This window comes from Podarcis raffonei, chromosome 2, assembly GCF_027172205.1.
Source record: "Podarcis raffonei isolate rPodRaf1 chromosome 2, rPodRaf1.pri, whole genome shotgun sequence".
Classification (NCBI taxonomy): Eukaryota; Metazoa; Chordata; class Lepidosauria; order Squamata; family Lacertidae; genus Podarcis; species Podarcis raffonei.
In genome coordinates, this window is record NC_070603.1 from 112338764 (window position 1) to 112361490 (window position 22727).

A 22727-nucleotide genomic window follows, 5' to 3' on the forward strand; every position below is an offset into this window, starting at 1 on the left:
ATACCTGCCACGATAAAGACACATAGAAGCATGTGCAGAGTGCATTTCCCCCAACCCACCTACAAATCTCAGCTAGTTGTTACATAATCGGGGATCATGAGGTGACAGGGTCGAAGAGGAGTGTCAATCCCTGCCTGCGCAGCTCAGAGCGGTATATAAATTCTGCAAGATGAAATAGTTCTGTGCAACGGGAAGGCTCGCTGCGTCCCACGAAAAGGACGCATAAGATCCCCTTTCTAAGCAGAAAGGCAGGCGGTAAAAACTTCATTAAGCACGGAAAGAGGGTGTGGCTCCAAGGGATATACACATTAAACCACAAGGGTCTCCAAGAAGGATTCTAGTGTGACAAAAGAATTCTCCACGCCCTGCTCCGCCCCCGCCTCTCAGTCTAACTCTATCTAACGATTATCAATATTGCACACTTTTTGGAGACGATCGAGTCCACCGTGACCAAACAACAGGAGCGTGAAGCTGGGGAAGAACTGGCGGGGGTGGGAGTCGGCGCTTGCTTTTAACCCCTTGGGAGGGGAGGGGCGTCCCGGAGCCCCGCCCCCTCCCCGCCCCAGCCTCGAGACAATGAGATCCCAGCCCCGAGCTGCGCTAGCAATGGCGAAGTCGGCGCCGCGCCCCCCGCCCAGCCGCGGCCGCTTTCGGGGGTGACGGAGCCCAGCCGGGACCCCTCTCCTCCGCCTCCCCTGCTCCCCGCTCCCTACGGGGCCGGGAAAGCGCGCGGGCTGCGATCGCCTGCCTGCCTGCCCGCCCCCCATCCCAGGCGAGAGAGCGGCGGCGCCCTCCCGCTTCCTCCCACCCCATACATTCTCCGGCGAGGAGGCGCCTGGTGGATGGAAGCGCCCTGCGAGAGGTGAGAGGGGCACGGGAGGGCCGGGGTGGTTTCTTTTTGGGTGGATGGGGGGCGCTGGCTGAGCTAGGACGCCTGGGTTCCTCAGGCGAAGGGGATCTAGCAGGCTGGATGTCAAAAGAGGTGTCTCTGGGATGGACTTCTAGGTCCCACCCCTTCCACGGGGTCTGGTAGGATAGGTCATAGCAGGGGTGGTGGTGGTGACTGTTCCCAATTTTGTTTGGCTGTTTTGGAGGGGCGGTCTAGGACCAAGGTGGGAGGGAATCGGGACGCCTAGGTCCTTTGGACAGTTTGGGGGCTCTGGGGGCGCGCAGCTAGCAGGAGGTTTGAGAGCAAGGGGGCTTGGGAGGAGGAGTGGGGTCAATCGGACCCACGGTCGGAGGGTGGGGGCTGACTTGGTGTTCTTGGGTTACCACCTCCTGGGAGATGGGTGTGCAAGTCAGGCCAGCAGAACAAGGGGGGGCCGAGGCTCCTCTGGGTGGGAGAGGCTCGTGGGGGTGTGGCCTTTTTGGGTGGGTGGGTGGAGATCGAGAGCCAAGAGTCCTGGTTTCTACTGGTCCGGGACTGGGACTGCAGGTGGCGGCACACGGAGGATTGGAGCCGGTTCCTGGAGGAGCAGGCGTCTAAGCGCGCTGGGAAGGGGGAAGCTGGAACGGGGGTCCTTTGGGAAAACACAGGTATGGTTCGTACCTGGTTGGAGAAGAGTGCCAGACAGGGCACAGCACAGCCAAATCCACCTGTTTAATGAGCGAGGCATGGGGCGAATTCCAGAGGGGCTTCAGCTGCCTTGGTGAAACCCAGGAGTCCTGGCTTTTGCCCACTAGTCTCCTCCAGATATTTTCCTTTGGCCTTCTGCCACCTTCGTCCCCAGACTTTGTGACACTTAAAACAACAACAACAACCGAGAGTTTCTTGTTGACGAGGATTCCTGGGTTCCCTTTTCGGCAGGAGTGCGACATTTGCCAAGAAGACTTTAAAAAAGTTGTGGGGCGTTGCAGAGTTGCTGAGATCGCTGTGTTCTGGGGTCGTGGGGAGAAGGAAAGAAGTGTGGAGTCCTGGGCGGATGGTGTTGCGCATGGTGCTTGATTTGCAAAAAAACCACACGCACGCAGTAGGTTGGGTTAGGCTGTGGCGATGCACTGCCAACGCCCCCTGGATTTTCTGCTGAGAGTGGGCTTTGCCAGCCAGCCTGGTGCCCTCTGACCCCCGGAGGTCATCAGCTGGGTGGAGACTGGGCTAGAAGGTTCTGAGCTAGCTTGGTGGGGAGAGGCTGTGGCTCAGTGGAAGGAAAATGTGCTCCGCATCCAGGTTCAATTCCTGGAAGACTCCCGTCTAACATCCTGCTGGCCAGAACAGGTGGCACATAAGAATATAGGATGCTGCCCTGCATTTCATCCGACCATTGGTCCATCTAGCTCCATACCGTCTTACACTGACTGGCAGTGGCCAGGTTCCAGCAGGGCTCTCTCCCATCTCCTACCTGGAGATGTCTGGGATTGAACCTGGGACCTTCTGCTTGCAAGGCAGATTCTCTGCCGCTGAGCCACAGCCCTGCCCTGGCCCTTCCTAGCACTGAGCTGGCTGTCAATGGTATATGACGCTTCTGACACTCCTTCCTGAATCTTTCTCTCTGGGGTCCTGTTGGTTCCAGGGTGAACTTCCTCACATTAATGGTGTTCTCTATCCTAGCGGCTGCTGAAGCTGGGAGTAAAGAGGCTGAACGCTTGGGTTTCATGGGCTCTTGTTTTCTCCTTGTTATTTATTGAAATATTTGGCGCGGTAGGAATGCATTGATCTCAGCGGGTAAAAAGTTTGTAGCTTGTCAAATTGATTTTCCAAATAATAAATGGATACTGGGCTTTTTTGTATTCTGCTTATTAGTGAAGGCTGCTATTCTGTACCTACTTACCTGGGGGCATGGTTGTACACAGGGAGCGGGCATGTAAGGGAGCAGTGCCCGTCCTGTCCTGTCGATGAAGTGTGACCCCGGCTCTCAGCTTCCTTAAATAAAAGTTTCCAGCCCTTTTAGAACCTGTGATATGAGACAAAATGGATAGACACTCTTCTGTTTCCTTTGTGTGAAAAAATTGCATCCTCCTCCTCCTTCAGTGTTTTATTTTGCCCCCTGGAAAAATTTAGCATCTCCCAACCTGGAAAAAAGTCCTGTGGTGCCCTTGACTGTGGGTTAGTTCCACTTGCATCAGTGGGGCTTACTGTTTAGAAGGCATGTATGGGACGCAGATGGCGCTGTGGGTTAAACCACAGAGCCTAGGACTTGCTGATCAGAAGGTCGGCGGTTCGAATCCCTGCAGTGGGGTGAGCTCCCGTTGCTCGGTCCCTGCTCCTGCCAACCTAGCAGTTCGAAAGCATGTCAAAGTGCAAGTAGATAAATAGGTACCCCTCTGGCGGGAAGGTAAACGGTGTTTCCGTGCGCTGCTCTGGTTCGCCAGAAGCGGCTTAGTCCTGCTGGCCACATGACCTGGAAGCTGTACGCCGGCTCCCTCGGCCAATAAAGCGAGATGAGCGCCGCAACCCCAGAGTCGGTCACGACTGGACCTAAATATGGTCAGGGGTCCCTTTACCTTTTTTATAGGGTTGCCCTGTTAATTATGACAATATTGTTAGAAACTCAGATATATAACCTTGGCGCCAAATGGCTTCTGAAATCAAGGTTTCAGTCGCCAAAACTTGAATGTATCACTGCCATTTTTAGGCAAGATGGCTCTGAAGTCTTATTTTTCAAATGATGAGCTGACTGCGATTGATTAAGCATCCAGCTAGTTCAGATGACAACCTTGAAGCTAGGTTAAGAACTTTGAGAATTTAAAGAAGAAAAGTCGCTTGATCCAGGGACAATCCACATATTTATTGACCTGTTCTGACCTCTTTTTCTCCCGCTCAGACTGCACAGAAAAAGCAATTTGGTTCCAGAAATTCATTTCGATTGTGCAGATAAAATGTAACTGATAGAATTCTACAGGGTGTAGGATTAGTGTGTGAAAACAGTGCAGGTCCAAGGATCCTCAGATGGTGGGGACGTCAGGTGGTTGAAAGCCAAGTGAAATATGTTTGGGAAGAGAAATTGCTTCACATGTCAGTGTAGTGGTTAGGGCAAGCATGGGGAATCCTGTGGCTGATGTTGCCTCGTGTGGTCAGAAACCTGTCTCAATGGCTTTGGGCCAGCCACTCACTTGCTCTCTCAGCCCTAGCCTACCCTACAGGGCTGTTGTGATGTTGAAGTGAGAGGTGAGGGGAAAAACTATTATACCGTATCTTTCGCTCCATAAGACGCACTTTTCTCCTCCTAAAAAGTAAGGGGAAATGTCTGTGCATCTTATGGAGCAAATGCGTCTGTGCATCTTATGGAGCAAAATGAGCTGAATTGCCCAGGGGCAAAAAGCAGTTCGTGCTCTTTTTTAAAAAAAAAGAGGGAAGGGGGTGTTGAAACAAAGCCGCTGAGCAAAACAATAACAACAAGAAGATCGGAAGATGGGACTTGTGAACACCAAAAGCAGCAGAAATATGAGATGATCGGACCCTTACTGAACTCGAAGCATGGGAACCCCCCACAAAAATTTAAAATTTGGCAAAATATTTGGACTTTATGATATGTATTGATATAATTTGGGAATCTAATGTGATATGATTGGATTGTTAAATGAAAAACTTAATAAAAATTATTTTAAAAAAAGAAAGAAAGAAAGCCGCTGAGCAGCAAGCAATCGGGAGGGGAGATAAGGGACTCTAGTGATAAAGGAGGCTGCCTGGGAGGGGGGAGGTAAAAGCCCATGGATCCTCAGGATTTTTGCATTGGGTCACCCCCAAATTCACCATCAGATCACATAGCATGTCTGTGGCCACAGCATGAATCACAAAAATCATACATCCACTGTTTCGTTCAGAATATTTTTTTTCTTGTTTTCCTCCTCTAAAAATTAGGCGCGTCTTATGGCCAGGTGAATCTTATGGAGCAAAAAATATGGTACGTTGCCTTTTGCTCCTTGGAGGAAAAGCAAGATACAAATGCCGTAAGCAAATACATAACTTGGTTTGGGCTCAATTGTGTCTTTGAAACCAAATTACGGAGTTGGGTCGGGTGAAGCCCTGACAGGTGTGTTGGGCAGAATACATTCCCAGCTAGAGGTGCCTCTGTGTGTTCATTTGTGGATATACAATTAAAGCCTGCCAACTTTGCTCTTGAAGTTTCCTCCCTAGGCTTCCCAAGATTTTTAAACAGATTTTTGGCAATGGGTGGGACAGTTCTCGAGGCCAGCTGTGGAATTGACTGTACTCAAGAGTTCAAGAGGCAGAGGAGGAGTGCAGTAAGTCCCGAGTTTATTACTTGTGTTCCCACATCATCAATTCCTTTCCCTTCCTCCTGGCCAGAACTAAACCAAACCAATAAAAAGAATCCGCTGGATCGGGATCAGCCTTTTCTTTGGAGAAAGGAAGGAATTGGGGCGCAGGTATGTCACGGCCAGCTCCGGTTCTTGTCTTAGACAGCAGAGAAACAAAATAATGAATTAGCAGGTCAGGAGGCAAAATGGGGAGGGAAGGAACTGCTGCTGAAACGTGTTCTTTAAGGAAGTGGCGAATACATATTTCTTTTCTTGACAAGGCTTATATTCCGCCCAGAGGCCCTTTCCTGGTTTTTCTCGCTCTGTGTTGCATTTTTGCTGTTCGTTCTCTGATTGCTTCTGTGCTTTATGATTCCTGTTGGGGAAAGGGCGTGTTGATATGTGCGCCCAGGGAGACTGGCTTTGAGCTGCTTGGCTGTTGGTTAGCAAAACTGCTTCTTGATAAACTTGGGGGGGGTGTGTGTGTGTCACACGCTGAGACGGAGAATGTAGAGTCCACCTCAGGGACGAGTCATTCCACTTGGCTCGTGCCGGGAATCTCTGTGGGCTTGAAGGTTTCGACAGGGGATGTGCGCGGGAAGCGCAAGTGAGCTCTTTCACGGCTCCCACTTAAGACGATCTCTCTTTTTCTTGCCGGATTTTGTTGCCCACCCCAGTTTGCCCTCCGTCCAAGCCTTCTGCAGTTCTGCTCACCCTGGCGAGTCTGCCGCTGACTTCTGGCGAGTGTGACGGGAGGAGGGCCTTTCTCCCGACTTGGAAGGTGGGCTGGGATCCTTCTGGCCATTGTGTAGGCTCTCTGTCACCCCGCAGCTTCACATTTGGGAGGAAGGAGTGGCTGTTGTCTGGTAGCTGTGCGGAAAGGGTAGAGCAGGGATGTGGAGCCTGTGGCCCTGCAGATGGCATTGGCCTCCAACTCCCATCCAGAAAAGCTATTCACCACGTGGCTCATGGACCCTGGGTTATGGGTGCAAAAACAGAATGGCTAGTCACTTTTTTTCTCATTACAGCAGCACTTTCTATTTTTTTGAAATGCATGAACTATGACACTATTGGCACCAATGACACATTGTTAATACCACGTTTTTAATAGCAATTCTTAATTGGACGCCGCAAATGTAAATGGGGCTCAGCCCCTCCCATTGTGGCCAAAATCAATAACAATAATTTGTGTGTGTAATATATGTTATGTAATGTACCGACAGATGCCAAACAGAATCCGTTCGACTTCAAAAACATTCAACTTCCAAGGCGCGGCTTCCGATTGGCTGCAGGAGCTTCCTGCAGCCAATCGGAAGCTGCAGAAGCCCCACCAGACATTCGGCTTTCGAAAGAACGTTCGAAAACTGGAACACTCCCTCACAGTTTTTGATCGTTTGGGAGCCGGAATGTTCGACTCTCAAGGCGTTCAGGAGCCGAGGTATGACTGTATTGTGCTAGATTTGAACTAGAATCTTGAATCTCAGTTACCATACGCAGCACCTAGACTTCTCAGATTGCTTGCAGTCAGACGATTCCCAGTCGCAAAATGCACCTGCCTCCCTGCTGATTTTGAATGCTGCTCCCATCAACCTCAACCGTTGACCAACATAGGGGCTGGTGCACCATGTCCTCATCCCTGCCGGTAGGACTTTGGCCAGCCAGGGCCTAACAAGGGGGAGGGCTTTGTAGCTCAGCGGTGGAGCATCTACATGAGGAAGCTCCCAGGTTCAGGCCCCAGCGTCTACAGTGCTGCCCATAACTCTGGGGCTCTGCTGCCAGTCATTCCAGACAATACTGAGTTTGGTAACACTTCCGGGTTTGCGGCGTTTGGGAGCCAAAACGTCTGAGTACCAAGGCGTTTGCAAACCAAGGTACGATTGTATTTCGTTTGGTCAGCAAGGCGAGACTGAGATTGAAGACCCCCTGCTCTTTCCGTCTCGTTTTACCGCATCAGGGAAAAGAGAGGGAGGCGGCCTGAACATCTGTCCTGCTACCGACCCTTTGGAGTAGCACATCACCTTGGGCATTTGGCTCTTAGGACTCCCAGTTGTGCCAGCAACCAAATTTGGAGTCCAGTCCAGCCCCTGTCCTCAGGTAATGTGGGAATAAGCTCTATTCAACATGTTGTTGTTGTTTAGTCGTGTCTGACTCTTCGTGACCCCATGGACCAGAGCACGCCAGGCACTCCTGTCTTCCACTGCCTCCCGCAGTTTGGTCAAACTCATGCTGGTAGCTTTGAGAAAACTGTCCAACCATCTCATCCTCTGTCGTCCCCTTCTCCTTGTGCCCTCCATCTTTCCCAACATCAGGGTCTTTTCCAGGGAGTCTTCTCTTCTCATGAGGTGGCCAAAGTACTGGAGCCTCAGCTTCAGGATCTGTCCTTCCAGTGAACACTCAGGGCTGATTTCCTTCAGAATGGAGAGGTTTGATCTTCTTGCAGTCCATGGGACTCTCAAGAGTCTCCTCCAACACCATAATTCAAAAGCATCAATTCTTCGGCGATCAGCCTTCTTTATGGTCCAGTTCTCACTTCCATACATCACTATTGGGAAAACCATAGCTTTAACTATACGGACCTTTGTTGGCAAGGTGATGTCTCTGCTTTTTAAGATGCCGTCTAGGTTTGTCATTCAACATATGTCTGAGTAAACATAGGTTTGGTGGTTCTTTCAGTTTGGCTTTTCTTGCATCCAAACAGAATGCCAGTTTATTTTATACCAGATTTATTGCTCTTGCTAGAACAGTGGCTACATTTTTATCCTGCCTTTCTTCCAGGGATCTCAATGCGAGAAGCATAGCTTCTGCCACCTCTGGTTTTATCACCAAACCTCTTGGGTGTGTTAATGGCTCAATGACATCCGGGGAGCTTCCAAATTGAGCAGCGATTTGACCCTGGAATATCCCTGGGCCTAGTCTGGCACTAGTATCACTGTGACACACAGCCTCTTAAGCATATTGTATTATTTTTCAGGAACTGTAACATGAAACCTGCTTAATTTTTGATCGACACGCCGCCGCCCTGCTGCTTTTTGTGTGTGGAGTTAACAAACACCAAGAAGGGCACAGCTGCCGCGTGGCAGGAGGGAATCTTGACAGATTTAGCTTGCCCTCATCTATACATTTACAGCTCTGCCTTAAGAATCGTGGCTTCTCCCAGAGAATACTGGGAGCTGTAGTTTATGAAGGATACTCCGGGTTGTTCAGAGAACCCTATTCCTCACCTGGAGCTTCAATTCCCAGAGTTCCCTGGGAAGAGGGATTGGACTGTTAAACCACTCTGGGAATTGTGGCTCTGTGAGGGGAACAGAGGTCTTCTTGCAACTCTCAGCTCCCTTGACAAAGTAAAGGTAAAGGGACCCCTGACCATTAGGTCCAGTCGTGACCAACTCTGGGGTTGCGGCGCTCATCTCGCTTTACTGGCCGAGGTGTACAGCTTCCGAGTCATGTGGCCAGCATGACTAAGCCGCTTCTGGCGAACCAGAGCAGCACACGGAAACGCCGTTTACCTTCCCACCGGAATGGTACCTATTTATCTACTTGCACTTTGACGTGCTTTCGAACTGCTAGGTTGGCAGGAGCAGGGACTGAGCAACGGGAGCTCACCCCGTCGCGGGGATTCGAACCGCCGACCTTCTGATTGGCAAGTCCTAGGCTCTGTGGTTTAACCCACAGCACCACCTGCATCCCTTCTTGACAAAGTACAGCTCCCCTAATTCTTTGAAGGAAGCCATGACAGTTTAAAGTGGTATCGTAGTGTTTTAAATATGCAGTGTGAATGTGGCCCCGCTCAATTTATTTCTATGCCATCCAAACTCTGTTTAAGTATCTCCAGTGAAGGAGAGACTGGTCTTGCCATCAGAATGTTCTTCCCAGCGTTTAGTTGGAGCTGTCATTTGACTTTTCGGTTTGGATCCTACTCTTTGGGACAACAGAAAACTACTGGAAAGGCATAGATGAGTGCAGAGCAACTGCTTTGCAGCCAGAAGGCGTCAGTGCTTGGCTTCCAGAATCTCCTGATAGGGCAGGGGAAAGACTCCCTGTCTGAAACTCTGGTGAACCTCTCCCTTCATAACAGAAGACCCAGGTGGACTGAGCCAGGCTTGGCAGCTTCTTGCAAACATCCCATATATTATCAAAAGCAGTATGGAGGAATCATCAAAGGGACTGGACTTGCTTCTCAACAATGGTCCGAATAACTGCGCAGGCACAGCGTGGAAACCTCCTTGAGGGATACCCGAAAACTAAATGCCTGAATCTCTGCTGGAAGAGTGTCCCAGCAACCCCAAAGGCCTGCTTTCTGGTTGCTTGCCCACAGGAAAGAGATTCTCCCTTATTTCCTGTGTCTGCTGCACAAATATTCCCCTTGAGCAGTTGCCCCAAGGAGCCTGGAGAGTTCGTTTTGCTTTTGCTTGTGGGATTTGGGTGTGTGGTGGCGGAGGAGAAGGCGGAGGCCCTCGAGAGCACCTTCTGGGTATCTCTGCTGCTTGCAAATCCCATTGTTTTCCTTTCCCTCTGCCTCTCTCTTGTCTCCCCCCCCCCTTTATCCCTCCGACATGAATTTAAACAGAAACATGTGTTGCATTTTTTCCGCCTTAGCGCATCCTGGCTGTTCCCCTTGGCTTGCAAGGCCTTCCCCTGTGGGGTCCTGGTTTCCTTTGGCTAAACGCCCCCAGCTGCAAGACTGGCCTCCATTAGTGACCCTCGCTGACCTCGGCTGGCAACTTCGCTGTCCCAGCCCATGAGGAGGAAAGTGTCTCCCTCTGTGTGTGTATATGTGGGGATTTCTGGGTGAGGCAGGGGGTTCCTCGCCCTCCCCTTTTCCTGCTGAGAACCGCTTCTTGGCCAAAACAACCCCAGCAACAAAGGAAGCGCTGTTTGTTGCTGCATTTCGACCGGAATGAGCCGCCCGAGATAAGGGTTGTGTTAACATTGGGAGGCCGGCTGGCTCACAGTCTGCTTCTTCCCATCTCCAATCTCTTGAGATTAACAGCAAACGGGCCTCTGGTCCATAACCGCCATCTGTGCAGCGGGGTTCACGGGAAGGTGGGGCCGAAATTAAGAAGGATGGAAAACTTGGGAGGACCAAACAGGGCTGTGGAATGCCAAAACAATAATACAGTATAGCAGGGGTTGGAAGCATAGAATTGTAGGGTTGGAAGGGACTATGAGAGTTGTCTGGTCCAACCCCCTGCAATGCACGAACCTTTTGCCCAACGTAGGATTTGAACCCAAGACCCTGAGATCAAGAGTCTCATGCTGTGCAGACTGAGCTATGCTTTTCCAGCCAGAGAGCTGCATTCCTTTTTGGGTGACCTGCCAGGGGCCGCATGCCAGTAGTGGGAGGGGCCAGAAGCCAAGGTGGGTGGAGCAACCCTTTCATTCTTGCATTTCCCCTTCTATCCTTCATCCAAAGGCAAGCAAGAAACTGATCCTAGACCTGGGGGACGCCAGTGCTTATTGGGGTACGCCTCTCTAGTTCCTCCAGGGGGGTCTTGGTGACACAATGGGGTGCATGCTTGTGGGGTACTTTATCAAGTGTTCCCTCAAATGTAGAGCTGGCTCTGATCAAAGGGAAGAAGCTTTCTCTTGAGGAAAAAAGAAACTCAGACAGATGATGCTTTTCGTGGCAGATTCGTGCACCAAATTCTGTTCTTGCACAACCTGACTGCAGATTCCCGTCATAGTTAGCTCTACCTCTCTTTTAAATCAGAACCAGTGAAGGCGGTGAAGGTCCTGTATGAGTGTCTGGAGGTGGTTGGAGGATGGATGGCGGCTAACAGATTGAGGTTGAATCCTGACAAGACAGAAGTACTGTTTTGGGGGGACAGGGGGCGGGCAGGTGTGGGGGACTCCCTGGTCCTGAATGGGGTAACTGTGCCCCTGAAGGACCAGGTGTGCAGCCTGGGAGTCATTCTGGACTCACAGTTGTCCATGGAGGCACAGTCAATTCTGTGTCCAGGGCAGCTGTCTACCAGCTCCATCTGGTACACAGCCTGAGACCCTACCTGCCCGCAGACTGTCTTGCCAGAGTGGTGCATGCTCTAGTTATCTCCCGCTTGGACTACTGCAACACGCTCTATGTGGGGCTACCTTTGAAGGTGACCCGGAAACTGCAATTAATCCAGAATGCAGCAGCTAGACTGGGAGTGGCCGCCGGTACCACATAACACCTGAGAGATCTGCATTGACTCCCAGTACGTTTCCGAGCACAATTCAAAGTGTTGGTGCTGATGAAAGAAAGATTCCCCAACTGAACAGAGAACAATTTTTAATATTCAGTTGGAAGCCGCCCAGAGTGGCTGGGGAAACCCAGACACATGGGCGGGGTATAAATAATAAATTATCGTTATTATTATGTGCAATTGAATGCTATGGACAGAACTTTGCCATTTGGTGAGAGAGAATATGGGTAGCATCCAGCCAGGTTCTACTCAGAGTTAGACCCACTGAAATCAATAACTTCAGTTGTGCTCATGAACTTAAATTAGTGCACTCTGAGTAGGGTTAACGTTGGATACAACATTTTATTTTTAAGGGCAAATTGGGGTTCCTTGTTGTTGTTCCTCCTTCCTCACGCTTCTGTTGCAGGGAGGGAGAAACCCTCCCCCCCCCCCCGGATTTCAACTAGGGAAACCTGGGTTTTCCATGCTAGGAACTGGTGGTGCTAGAGGCAGTTTTGTGGAGAGGACACGGGCTCTTCTTCCATTCCTACTATAAGCTACATTCCAGCCACACAGGTAAAATGTTTTGACGCACACACACACACACACACACATGCACCCATTCAGGCAAGTAAAGGTCACTCTCGGGATTGAAGGCCACATTGCAGCCAGGCAGAAGGACTGGAGTAGAAAGTGGAAGCAGGGCTGGTGAGGCGCATGATGCCTTGGGGGAAGTGCTGGGGGCCAGATGGAAAGCCTGAAGGTCCACTTGGCCCCTGGTCCTGAGGTTCGCCACTCCCTACTTTGTTGCCTTCCACATTGCCTGTTTTAGATTGTAAGTTCCTTGGGGACAGGGATCTGTCTACTGGTAATAATACAGTCGGGTGGCTCTGTGGGTGGCTCTGTGGCTTAAACCACAGAGCCTAGGACTTGCCGATCAGAAGGTCGGCGGTTCGAATCCCCGCAACGGGGTGAGCTCCCGTTGCTCGGTCCCAGCTCCTGCCAACCTAGCAGTTCGAAAGCACCTCAAAGTGCAAGTAGATAAATAGGTAGCGCTCCGGCGGGAAGGTAAACGGTGTTTCTGTGCGCTGCTCTGGTTCACCAGAAGCAGCTTAGTCATGCTGGCCACATGACCCAGAAGCTGTACGCCGGCTCCCTCGGCCAATAAAGTGAGATGAGTGCCGCAACCCCAGAGTCGGTCACGACTGGACCTAATGGTCAGGGGTCCCTTTACCTTTAATAATACAGTCATACCTCGGGTTACGAACACTGCGGGTTGCGCGTTTTTGGGTTGCAGACTGCGCCGAAACCAGAAGTACCGGAATGAGTTGCTTCTGGGTTTTGGTGCTCACGAATGCGCAGAAGCGCAAAATGCCGTCACGCGCATGCACAGAAGCACTGAATCGCGTCACACACGTGTGAAAATACAGTGCTTCAGGCTATGAATGCTGCGAGTTGCGAACATGCCTCCTGCACGGATCCTGTTCGCAACCAGAGGTATGACTGTAGTAGTTGGTTGTTGTTGTTTTTTAAAAGAATGATACTATTATTACTTCTACAAGCAGGACCTGTAACAAAACGTTGCAGTTTAGAGTGGCCCCTCACAGAATACTCTGTTCACTTCTTCGTTTCCTCCTGATTTTCTGTCCCCCACCCGCCAAACCATCAATTGATATTCTGTAGCTTATGTTCCCCACAACTCCTTCCCCCCCTTTTTTGCAGTGGGGTTACATTTGCAAACCCTGGGTTTTATTTATTGGTTCTTTCAAAGCATTTGTATCCTGCTCTTCATATTGCACGTGGTTTGCATATGAATAAAAGCAGAACAGAATAGTACCTCTTGCTGATACCTCTTGTGCATGGATGGCTATGACACTCACCGCTGAACATCAGAAAGGGATGTTATTATTCATGACATCCCCATTCGAAAGCCTCCTTGAATTTCCTTCTGCCTTAGAAAGGTAGGACAGAAGTGCTCCAATAAATACTGTAATTACATGTGCATGCTTACTCAGAGGCAGGTTCCGCTGAGTATATGTAGGATTGTAGCATCTCCTCCACTTACGTAAATACAGTGGTACCTCGGGTTACAGACGCTTCAGGTTACAGACTCCGCTAACCCAGAAATAGTACCTCAGGTTAAGAACTTTACCTCAGGATGAGAACAGAAATTGTGCGGCGGCGGCAGCGGGAGGTCCCATTAGCTAAAGTGGTACCTCAGGTTAAGAAACAGCTTCAGGTTAAGAACGGCTCTACAGAACAAATTAAGTTCTTAACTCAAGGTACCACTGTATATAGTTGGGTTGCCATGTTGGGTCGCCATGAAGTGGGGCAGGAATTGGGACATGATGAGGAGTGGAGTTCAGGCAGATGAGACAGGGTGTCACTGCCTTGAAGAAATATGTGTGACATCAGCTTAATCCCTGTCAAGCCAGCTATTAATTTTTTATTTTTTAGTGCAGAAATGGAAATTCCTTTTGGGAGAGCACCATGTTGTGCTTCTGTTTTGGAAAACAGCTGGGACTTCTTCTTTTTTTCCATTTTTGGGCAAGTAACATTCTTGCTGCTGTAGTAGCATGCATGAATAAATTTCTATACAGTTTAGGTTGTTCTGTCCCTTTAATTCCCAAAAGGAAGGCTTTTGATTTTTTTAAATGAAAGTTATTGTGTTTTTCCATGTATAAGACTTCATTTTTTCCTAAATTTTTGAAGTTTAAAATAAGGGGTGGTCTTATCCATGGGAGAACAGCCTTTACATCAAAGGTGTCATGGGCTTTGAAGACACTCAAACTCAGGACGCAAGGGAGAAACGTGCTAAGAGGAAGGTACGCTTGGCAAATCCACACCGTGATCAACTCCCACTCAGAAACCAATGTCCCCGTTGTGGAAGGACGTGTGGATCCAGAATTGGCCTCCACAGTCACCCACAAACTCATTGTTAAAACCGTGTTTATGGAAGACAATCTTACTCGGCTACGAGTGATCGCCAAAGAAATTCACAGTGCATTTTCTTAATTTTGAGACCCCCAAAATAGGGGGGTGTTATACACAAGGGCATCTTACACACGAAAAAGATGGTATTTTAAACATCCTTTTCAATTCATTATATATCATTCCCCAGTAAGCTTTCACCTTACTACAAGACCACCACATACAATAAAAAAAGAACCTTCTCTTTCTTCTTTTCGGAGAACGCATGTTGTGCTTCTGTTTTGGAAAACAGTTCACCATGGAACCGAGCAGATCTGTAAGCAAGGATTACCAGATTCTCTAGATCAGCGGTTCTCAACCTGTGGGTCCCCGGATGTTGTTGGACTACAACTCCCATCATCCCTGAGCTCTGGCCTTGCTAGCTAGGGGTGATGGGAGTTGTAGTCCAACAACATCTGGGGACCCATAGGTTGAGAACCGCTGCTCTAGATGATGGGACTTCTGCGATGGGAGGAAACCGACCAGCTACGTTTTGGGGAGAGGGTGGGGGGAGGGGAGGCCATCTGTGAATAAAAATGTTAAGACACCTTGAGGGAGAATGTAAGGCGAGCCCTTCTGGTCCAGCAGCCTGTTCTCTTCCCTGCTTGCCAATCTCCGCAACGGGCATTCACATTCATGCTGCTCTTTGGCAGTGGAGGTTCTTGGCCCCCGTCTGTCTCGAGAAGCAATGGAGTGTGCCTCTGGGGCAGGGGGCAGCAACCTTTTTCAGCAGGGGGCCGGTCCACCGTCCCTCAGACCTTGGGGGGGGCAGGCTATATTTTGGAAAAAAAGAGAGAACAAATTCCTATGCCCCACAAATAACCCAGAGATGCATTTTAAATAAAAGGACACATTCTACTCATGTAAAAACAGGCTGATTCCTGGACTGTCCAGATTTAGAAGGCGTTTGGGCTGCACCCGGCCCACGGGGCTTAGGTTGCCTACCCCTGCTCTGGGGGGTGAAGTCAAACCACCCTGTTTAGCGGCACTGAAAGTGACCTTTCCCGGGGCGTGAGAAATGGAGGTGAAACATAGTCATTGTGGCTAGTAGTAGCCATTGGTAGCTTTGTCCGCCTGTTGATGGTGCTTCTGTTTTTAGAGAATTGATTTGTTTCCGTGTTGTTCATTTGTTCTGGGTTCTTTAAAAATATGTTTGTTTGTTTGTTTTTTAAAATACTGGTAATTTTATTAATTTTCAATTACAAAAATCCAATACAGTGGTACCTCGGGTTACAGACGCTTCAGGTTAAAAACGCTTCAGGTTACAGACTCCGCTAACCCAGAAATAGGACCTCGGGTTAAGAACTTTGCTTCAGGATGAGAACAGAAATCGTGCTCTGGCGGCGCAGCAGCAGCAGGAGGCCCCATTAGCTAAAGTGGTACCTCAGGTTAAGAACAGTTTCAGGTTAAGAACGGACCTCCGGAATGAATTAAGTTTTCAACCCGTATGCGTCATATTATATCCACACCAAATAGCAATACCAATTCAAATACAAATTAATTACATCAAATAGCAATTCAATTGCAAATCAATTACATATGTTTCAACGGTTTTCTTGCACGCTTCCACAATCTATATAAAAAGAGAGAGAGAGAGAGAGAGTGCATATGCAAACACACAGACCCTCGTTTTTATAAGTTGGTTTTATAAATAGGTGGGGAGCTGGCTTATCGCAGCTCACATCAGCCACTACACCTGACCAGGCGGTCCAGAATGGGCCAATTAGAGTCCTGCCATATGAGTCCTGCTTTTCCCTCTGGAGACTGGTTCTTTGTGTTTGTCACCTGCACTATATCCCTATTTCCCCTTATTAATAATGGCAGAAGGCCGGGCTGGAATAGCACCTGCCAGGGAGGGAGGCTTTTTATCGAAATATTTTTATTTTTATTAAAAAAGGTAGGCGGTATGCAGAAGGGGAGTAGATAAATTCCAAATAGAGTGGTACCTCGGGTTACAGACACTTCAGGTTACAGGTGCTTCAGGTTATAGACTCCTCTAACCCAGAAATAGTACCTCGGGTTAAGAACTTTACCTCAGGATGACAACAGTAATTGCGTGGCGGCAGCGGGAGGCCCCATTAGCTAAAGTGGTACCTCAGGTTAAGAGCAGTTTCAGGTTAAGAACGGACCTCCAGAACGAATTAAGTTCTTAACCTGAGGTACCACTGTAAAAAAAAAAAGCACCACCGCCGCCATAATCACACAGAGAAGGGAGGTGTCTCCACCCAGCCGCTGCCTGTGACGCTTGCCAGAGAAGGTGTACGGAACCATAGAACTGTATAGCTGAAGGGACCTGTAGGGTCATCTAGTCCAACCCTTCAATGGAGGTATCTCAGCTAAAGCACCCATGACAGATGGCCACCCAAGCTCTGCTTGAAAACCTCCAGTGAAGAGTCCACAACCTCCCAAGGGAGACCTTCCCACTGTCAAACAGCTCTTAGTTTTTCCTGATGTTTTAATCAGAATCTCCTATCTTGTAGCTTGAATCCATTGGTTCGAGTCTTCCCCTCCAGGGCAGGAGAAAACAAGCTTGCTCCATCTTCCTTTTTTATGATTGTGGAAGTGAGTTTTGTTTTTTTTTTTATTCCAAAACCAAAAAAGAATTACAAACATCAAATTCAAAATCCATATTCGTTTTGTAACATAAGCCTATTGCATAGTTGCCTAAATTAAAATATACCTAATTGCTATAGACTTCCTTTTGCTGTATATAAATGCAACACAACTAGAAATATTATATTAGAATTTTTTATAAATTCCCCTATACCCTCCACTCCCCTTCACCCATGTGTGATCTCAATTTTTTTTTACTTCTTCCATCTTGTTGTGTTGTTGTAATTTAATAATTATTCAATTGACTCTTTTATTATTTCCTTGCTTACCCCTGCACGTTTTACACATTATTAATATTCCAGTTCCAGAACCATATTTTTTCCATGTATTCCTTCACTCCATCCCACTCTTTAATTATTCCCTGATTTGAATGGCCTCTAATGATTGCCGTCAATTTTGCCATTTCCACAAACTCACAGAGCTTGCTTTGCTCCATCTTCCATGGGACAACCCTTGAGATGGGATAGCCATTGTCAGCTGTCTCCTCTCAGTTTCCTCTTTCCCAGGCGAAACATTCTCAGCTCCTTCAACCGCTCCTCATAAGGCTTGGTTTCCAGACTCTTGTATCATCTTGGTTGCCCTCCTCTGCACACTCTTGTTGATGGATCACAGGTTTCCACTAGATCCCAAAAGCCCATAGTCCGCCTTCCCCTAAAATAGAAGACTAGAGAAGATGTGGAACTGAAAGCTGTGCGTGGGGTGTTCTTGCCCCCCCAGTGCTTTGTATACCATTTGGGAATTGAACAATTGAGGATTGGAGTGTTGGACTACTTTGGAAAGAAAACGAGGAAACTCTGAAATCCAGGGTAGGTGGTAAAGGGACCCCTGACCATTAGGTCCAGTCGTGGCCGACTCTGGGGTTGCGGCGCTCATCTCGCTTTACTGGCCAAGGGAGCCGGCGTACAGCTTCCGGGTCATGTGGCCAGCATGACTAAGCCACTTCTGGCGAACCAGAGCAGCGCACGGAAACGCCGTTTACCTTCCCGCCGGAGCGGTACCTATTTATCTACTTGCACTTTGACGTGCTTTTGAACTGCTAGATTGGCAGGAGCAGGGACAGAACAACGGGAGCTCACCCTGTCATGGGGATTTGAACCGCCGACCTTCTGATCGGCAAGTCCTAGGCTCAGTGGTTTAACCCACAGTGCCACCTGTGTCCCTAGGTAGGTGGTAGAAAATTCAATTGATGGGATTTGGAGGCACGCATAACACACAGGAATGGATGGGTCAGTCTGTTTCGGGTTTGTATCAATCCATGTATAGGTCCACCCCATTTCTGCAACAGTTTGCAAATGTCAGTATGGAAAATCTGCAGGGGGGGGGGAGTGTATTTAAATATTTTCGCTCAAAACACACCTTTCTAAACAGATTTGATCCTAAAACACACATTTGGGTAACATGCCGGTACGTGCTGCAGAAGTCAGAGACGTGCAAAATCCAAAGGTTAGCAGCATTCCAATCTGGACTGTGGATCAGGTCAGTTTGTACTGGGATTTGCAAAGATCAGGCCCCTCACGCTCTGAACTTTGCAAACCAAACTGGAGCGACTCACGTTAACATTCCATGCCTGGCCTCAGACTCTGTGCTAACACCGCCTGGGTCTTTGCAATCTGCGAAATGGATGGAACTGTTGCTGATTTGGGTCGTTTGCATAAATTGCAGCAAAGAGCTCTGGAGGCCACTGAAGTGGTGCCCCCTTGACCTATGGATATTTCTGCTCCGCCCCAGAGATGTCGTCTGGCAGCATCTGTGTACTTGGAACCATATTTCCGCAAGCCTTGTGCATGTCAAAGTGTACGCCTTGGTTTTGTGTGTGTGCTCTAAAGAATGCTGAAGAGTTCCAGATGTTGGACTGTTCAGTGCTCAGCTCGTGACTGATTTGTGCAATGAGCAACAACAACAGCCCAGCGGCCAGTCCCAAACGCAGGGCATTGATTTGCTGATTGGCTTCCTTTTGGAAGCAATTACCTAATCAGCTTGGTGCTTGAGTGGAATCTATTATTGTCCTCTGGCGCTATTGATTGGCCTTTGGAAGACTGTTTGAAACCTCCCAGGAAGTCGGGAGCTGGTGGAACCTTAGAACCTTTGATCTGGGACCTACTTAACACACACACGCACGCACACACACACACACACACACACACACACTCCAATAGAAGGGCGGAGGGGGATGCAACCCTTAACTAGATTCCTAGCTTCATTTTCTGCACAGATGAAGTGTCTCTGTTATATTCATAGCCCACCATTATCCCTTGGGTTCAGAGTGTCCCACAGCAATGTCATTAAACTCACATTTATCAATGCTGCCTAAAGGATCACAAGATAAGGGGGGAGGGTTTGAAGGACAATGCTTTGGCCTGCAGAAGGTTATAGGTTGATCCCAAGCACCTCAAACAGTAGGCCATTGATATAGAATTGACTATTGTTGTTTAGTCGTGTCCGACTCTTTGTGACCCCATGGACCAGAGCACGCCAGGCACCTCTGTCCTCCACTGCCTCCCGCAGTTTGGTCAAACTCATGCTGGTAGCTTCGAGAACACTATCCAACCATCTCATCCTCTGTCGTCCCCTTCTCCTTGTGCCCTCCATCTTTCCCAACATCAGGGTCTTTTCCAGGGAGTCTTCTCTTCTCATGAGGTGGCCAAAGTATTGGAGCCTCAGCTTCAGGATCTGTCCTTCCAGTGAGCACTCAGGGCTGATTTCCTTCAGAATGGATAGGTTTGATCTTCTTGCAGTTCATGAGACTCTCAAGAGTCTCCTCCAACACCATAATTCAAAAGTATCAATTCTTTGGCGATCAGCCTTCTTTATTGTCCAGCTCTCACTTCCATATATCGCTACTGGGAAAACCATAGCTTTAACTATATGGACCTTTGTCGGCAAGGTGATGTCTCTGCTTTTTAAGAATGGACTATAGGTAAAGGAGCCCTGGATGGTTAAGTTCAGTCAAATCCAACTATGAGGTGCAGCGCTCATCTTGCTTTTCAGGCCAAGGGAGTTGGTGTTTGTCCGCAGGTAGTTTTCCAGGTCATGTGGCCAGCATGACTAAACCGCTTCTGGTGCAAGGAAGCCAGAGCGCACAGAAATGCCGTTTACCTTCCTGCCACAGCGGTACCTATTTATCTACTTGCACTGGCGTGCTTTTGAACTGCTAGGTAGGCAGGAGCTGGGACAGAGCAACGGGAGCTCACGCTGTCATGAGGATTTGAACTGCCAACCTTCTGATTAGCAAGCCTAAGAGGTTCAGTGGTTTAAACCACAGCACCACCACATCCCCTAAGAATAGACTAGTAACAGCAGACTAGAAGGGCCAGGAGTCTGTCTCTGCGTACGAGAGGCTCCATCCGTATTGGCATTCTGCTGGCTTTTGAAGAGACACCTGTTTACGCTTGCACTCCCTCGATCTCTTGATCTGAACCTCCTGTTTTAATTGCTGTTTTGTTTTTAATCAGGACTGTCTTATTGCGTATTTTAATTAGGAATGCATTTTAATTATGAATGTTCCTACTTCCATGCTTGTGTATCTGCTGTTTGCACTTCACATACGGCTCAGAAGGCTATTTTAGCATTAAGTGGCATATCAATATTGTTGTTGTTATGAATATAAGACTGCTACTTACGATTAGTGTTTGCAATTCCAGCACTTTTCTTCAATTAACCAGAACATTTCCTTTGATAACAGGGTGTGTACATGGCTGGGTGTCTCTCATCCCCACAGCCCAGTTGTTGTGTATGGCTGGATGTTTTCATTTTGTTTTTACGTTGTGCTGCCTTTGCTGTTTCCGCTTGTCCTGGGACCCTTATAGTGAAGGGCAAGAGATTGAATGAATGAATAGCTCAGAGGTGAATTATTTGGAAGAAAAGCTCGCCTAAGACTAACCTAGTGAGTAGCCCTGGGCAATGTTGTGATACATTGCCCAGGACTGGTTTGAGGGGTAGAGTGCAATGGCGCCTTCACCCAGTGGTATATTGCAAGTGAAACTGGGTCCCTCCACTGCCAGCACCCACCATGCAGAGGGAGGAACAAGCTGCGTTGGTTCCGGCCCGCAAGGCTTCAGCGTGAAACCACCACTGCAGCTTGTTCTTCCCTCCAATTTTCCACATTGCGATGTGTCACTAACAGTAAACAGGCAGCCCTGTTTAGGGAAGCTTTTAATGTTTAATAGACTATTGTATTTTAATATTCTGTAGGAAGCCGCCCAGAGTGGCTGGGGAAACCCAGCCAGATGGGCGGGGTATAAATAATGAATTATTATTATTATTATTATTATTATTATTATTATTATTATTATATCACGGTGTTTGGCTGGCGATACATAGCGACGTTGAAAAGCTGATCTTGCCCAACCCTACTTCCAACCTTTGCCCCCCCCCACCGCCATGGCACATGCTGGCGCCTGTTTGGCGGCCATCTTACGCCTTCAGAAATGGTATCCTAACATTTCCTGGGAAATACTGTTAACTGGACCCAACCACTCGTTCTAGAATGACAGGGGTGTTTGAGTCATGCAGAGCTGGCTATATACCTTGCTCCTTCCCTAAGAAAGCTCAGGGCATGGAGAGATCCCCCTTTATCATTGCAACACCCCTATGAGGTGGGTAGGCCCGAGACAGCATGACAGGTTTGGTGAGCTTCGTGACCGAGCAGGTATTTGAACCCAGAACTTCCTGGTTTCCTGTCATGCTGACTCTCAGTTCAGTGGTTCGTGTGTTGGACTAGGACTTGGGAGACCAAGGTTCGATTCCCCACTGGGCCAGAAAGCTCACTGAGTGACCCTGGGCCAGTCACTGCCTCTCAGTTTTAACAGGGTTGTTGTGGAGATTCAGTGAGGAACGATATGCATGCAACAACAAAAATCCAAGCTCTGTTTCTTCTGGGCCTGAAGTGGTTCTCCCTCGTTCTCAACAGCTGACCAGGGCAATTCATTGTCTTGCCCCTCAGACTTGAGCGAGAGGAGCAGCTTGCCAGCCAGCTCAACGGTTCATCCCTCTGTTCCTCTCTTCCAGACCATGGCCAGCGTCTCCTCCTTTGGCAAGTATACGCACGCCATTGTCCGCTGCATCCCTTCCTCCTTCGGCACGGCAGAGACAGCGGCAGACGCGTCTGATGGCGGGGCTGAGCCTGTGGACCTGGCCAAGGCCCATCGGCAGTACGGCGTCTACACCGGCATCTTGCGCCAGAAGCTAGGGCTGCAGGTCATTGAGCTGGCTGCGGACGAGGGCCTCCCCTGCTCCACGCTGGTGGGGGACCTGGCCGTCATACAGGGAGACACCGCGTTGCTCACGCGGCCATGGGTGCCATCGCGGCGGGACGAGGTAAGCTGTTCATTTTGTTTGTGTTGAATCACCTTGCAAATAAACCTGCCAGGGTTGCCAGTCGTCTTGCGATCTCCGCTTTTTATTTGCTGGGAGCTATTTTTCTCCCATTCCCCCCAAAATGTCCTCGCCTGGTTGCCCGGAGGCAGTTTTGAAGCACCCTAGGAAATGGCTATTTACTAACTTGGCAGTGAGCATTTACAGTGGACGCTCGGGTTGCGAACGTGATCCGTGCGGGATGCACATTCGCAACCCGCAGCGTTCGCAACCCGTGTCTGTGCATGCACAGGTTGTAATTTGGTGCTTCTGCGCATGCGCAAAGCATGATTTAGTGCTTCGGCGCATGTGCGACTGCCGAAACCCGGAAGTAACCCATTCCAGTACTTCCGGGTTTCGGTGGTCCGTAACCCGAAAAAACCGCAACCTGAAACGTCTGTAACCTGAGGTATGACTGCACTAACCTTTAGGCCT

General features: G+C 49.0%; 1 protein-coding gene across 1 annotated transcript in view; it reads left to right on the forward strand.

Moving 5' to 3' along the window:
• Positions 1-542: 542 nt before the first annotated feature.
• DDAH2 (dimethylarginine dimethylaminohydrolase 2) overlaps positions 543-22727 on the forward strand; it is a 40496-nt gene continuing 18311 nt past the window's right edge. The window contains exons 1-2 of the mRNA XM_053379359.1: positions 543-862; positions 21948-22256. Of these exons, the coding sequence (XP_053235334.1) occupies positions 21951-22256 (306 nt within the window). The 5' untranslated portion in view covers positions 543-862; positions 21948-21950. The remainder of the gene's footprint in view (positions 863-21947; positions 22257-22727) is intronic.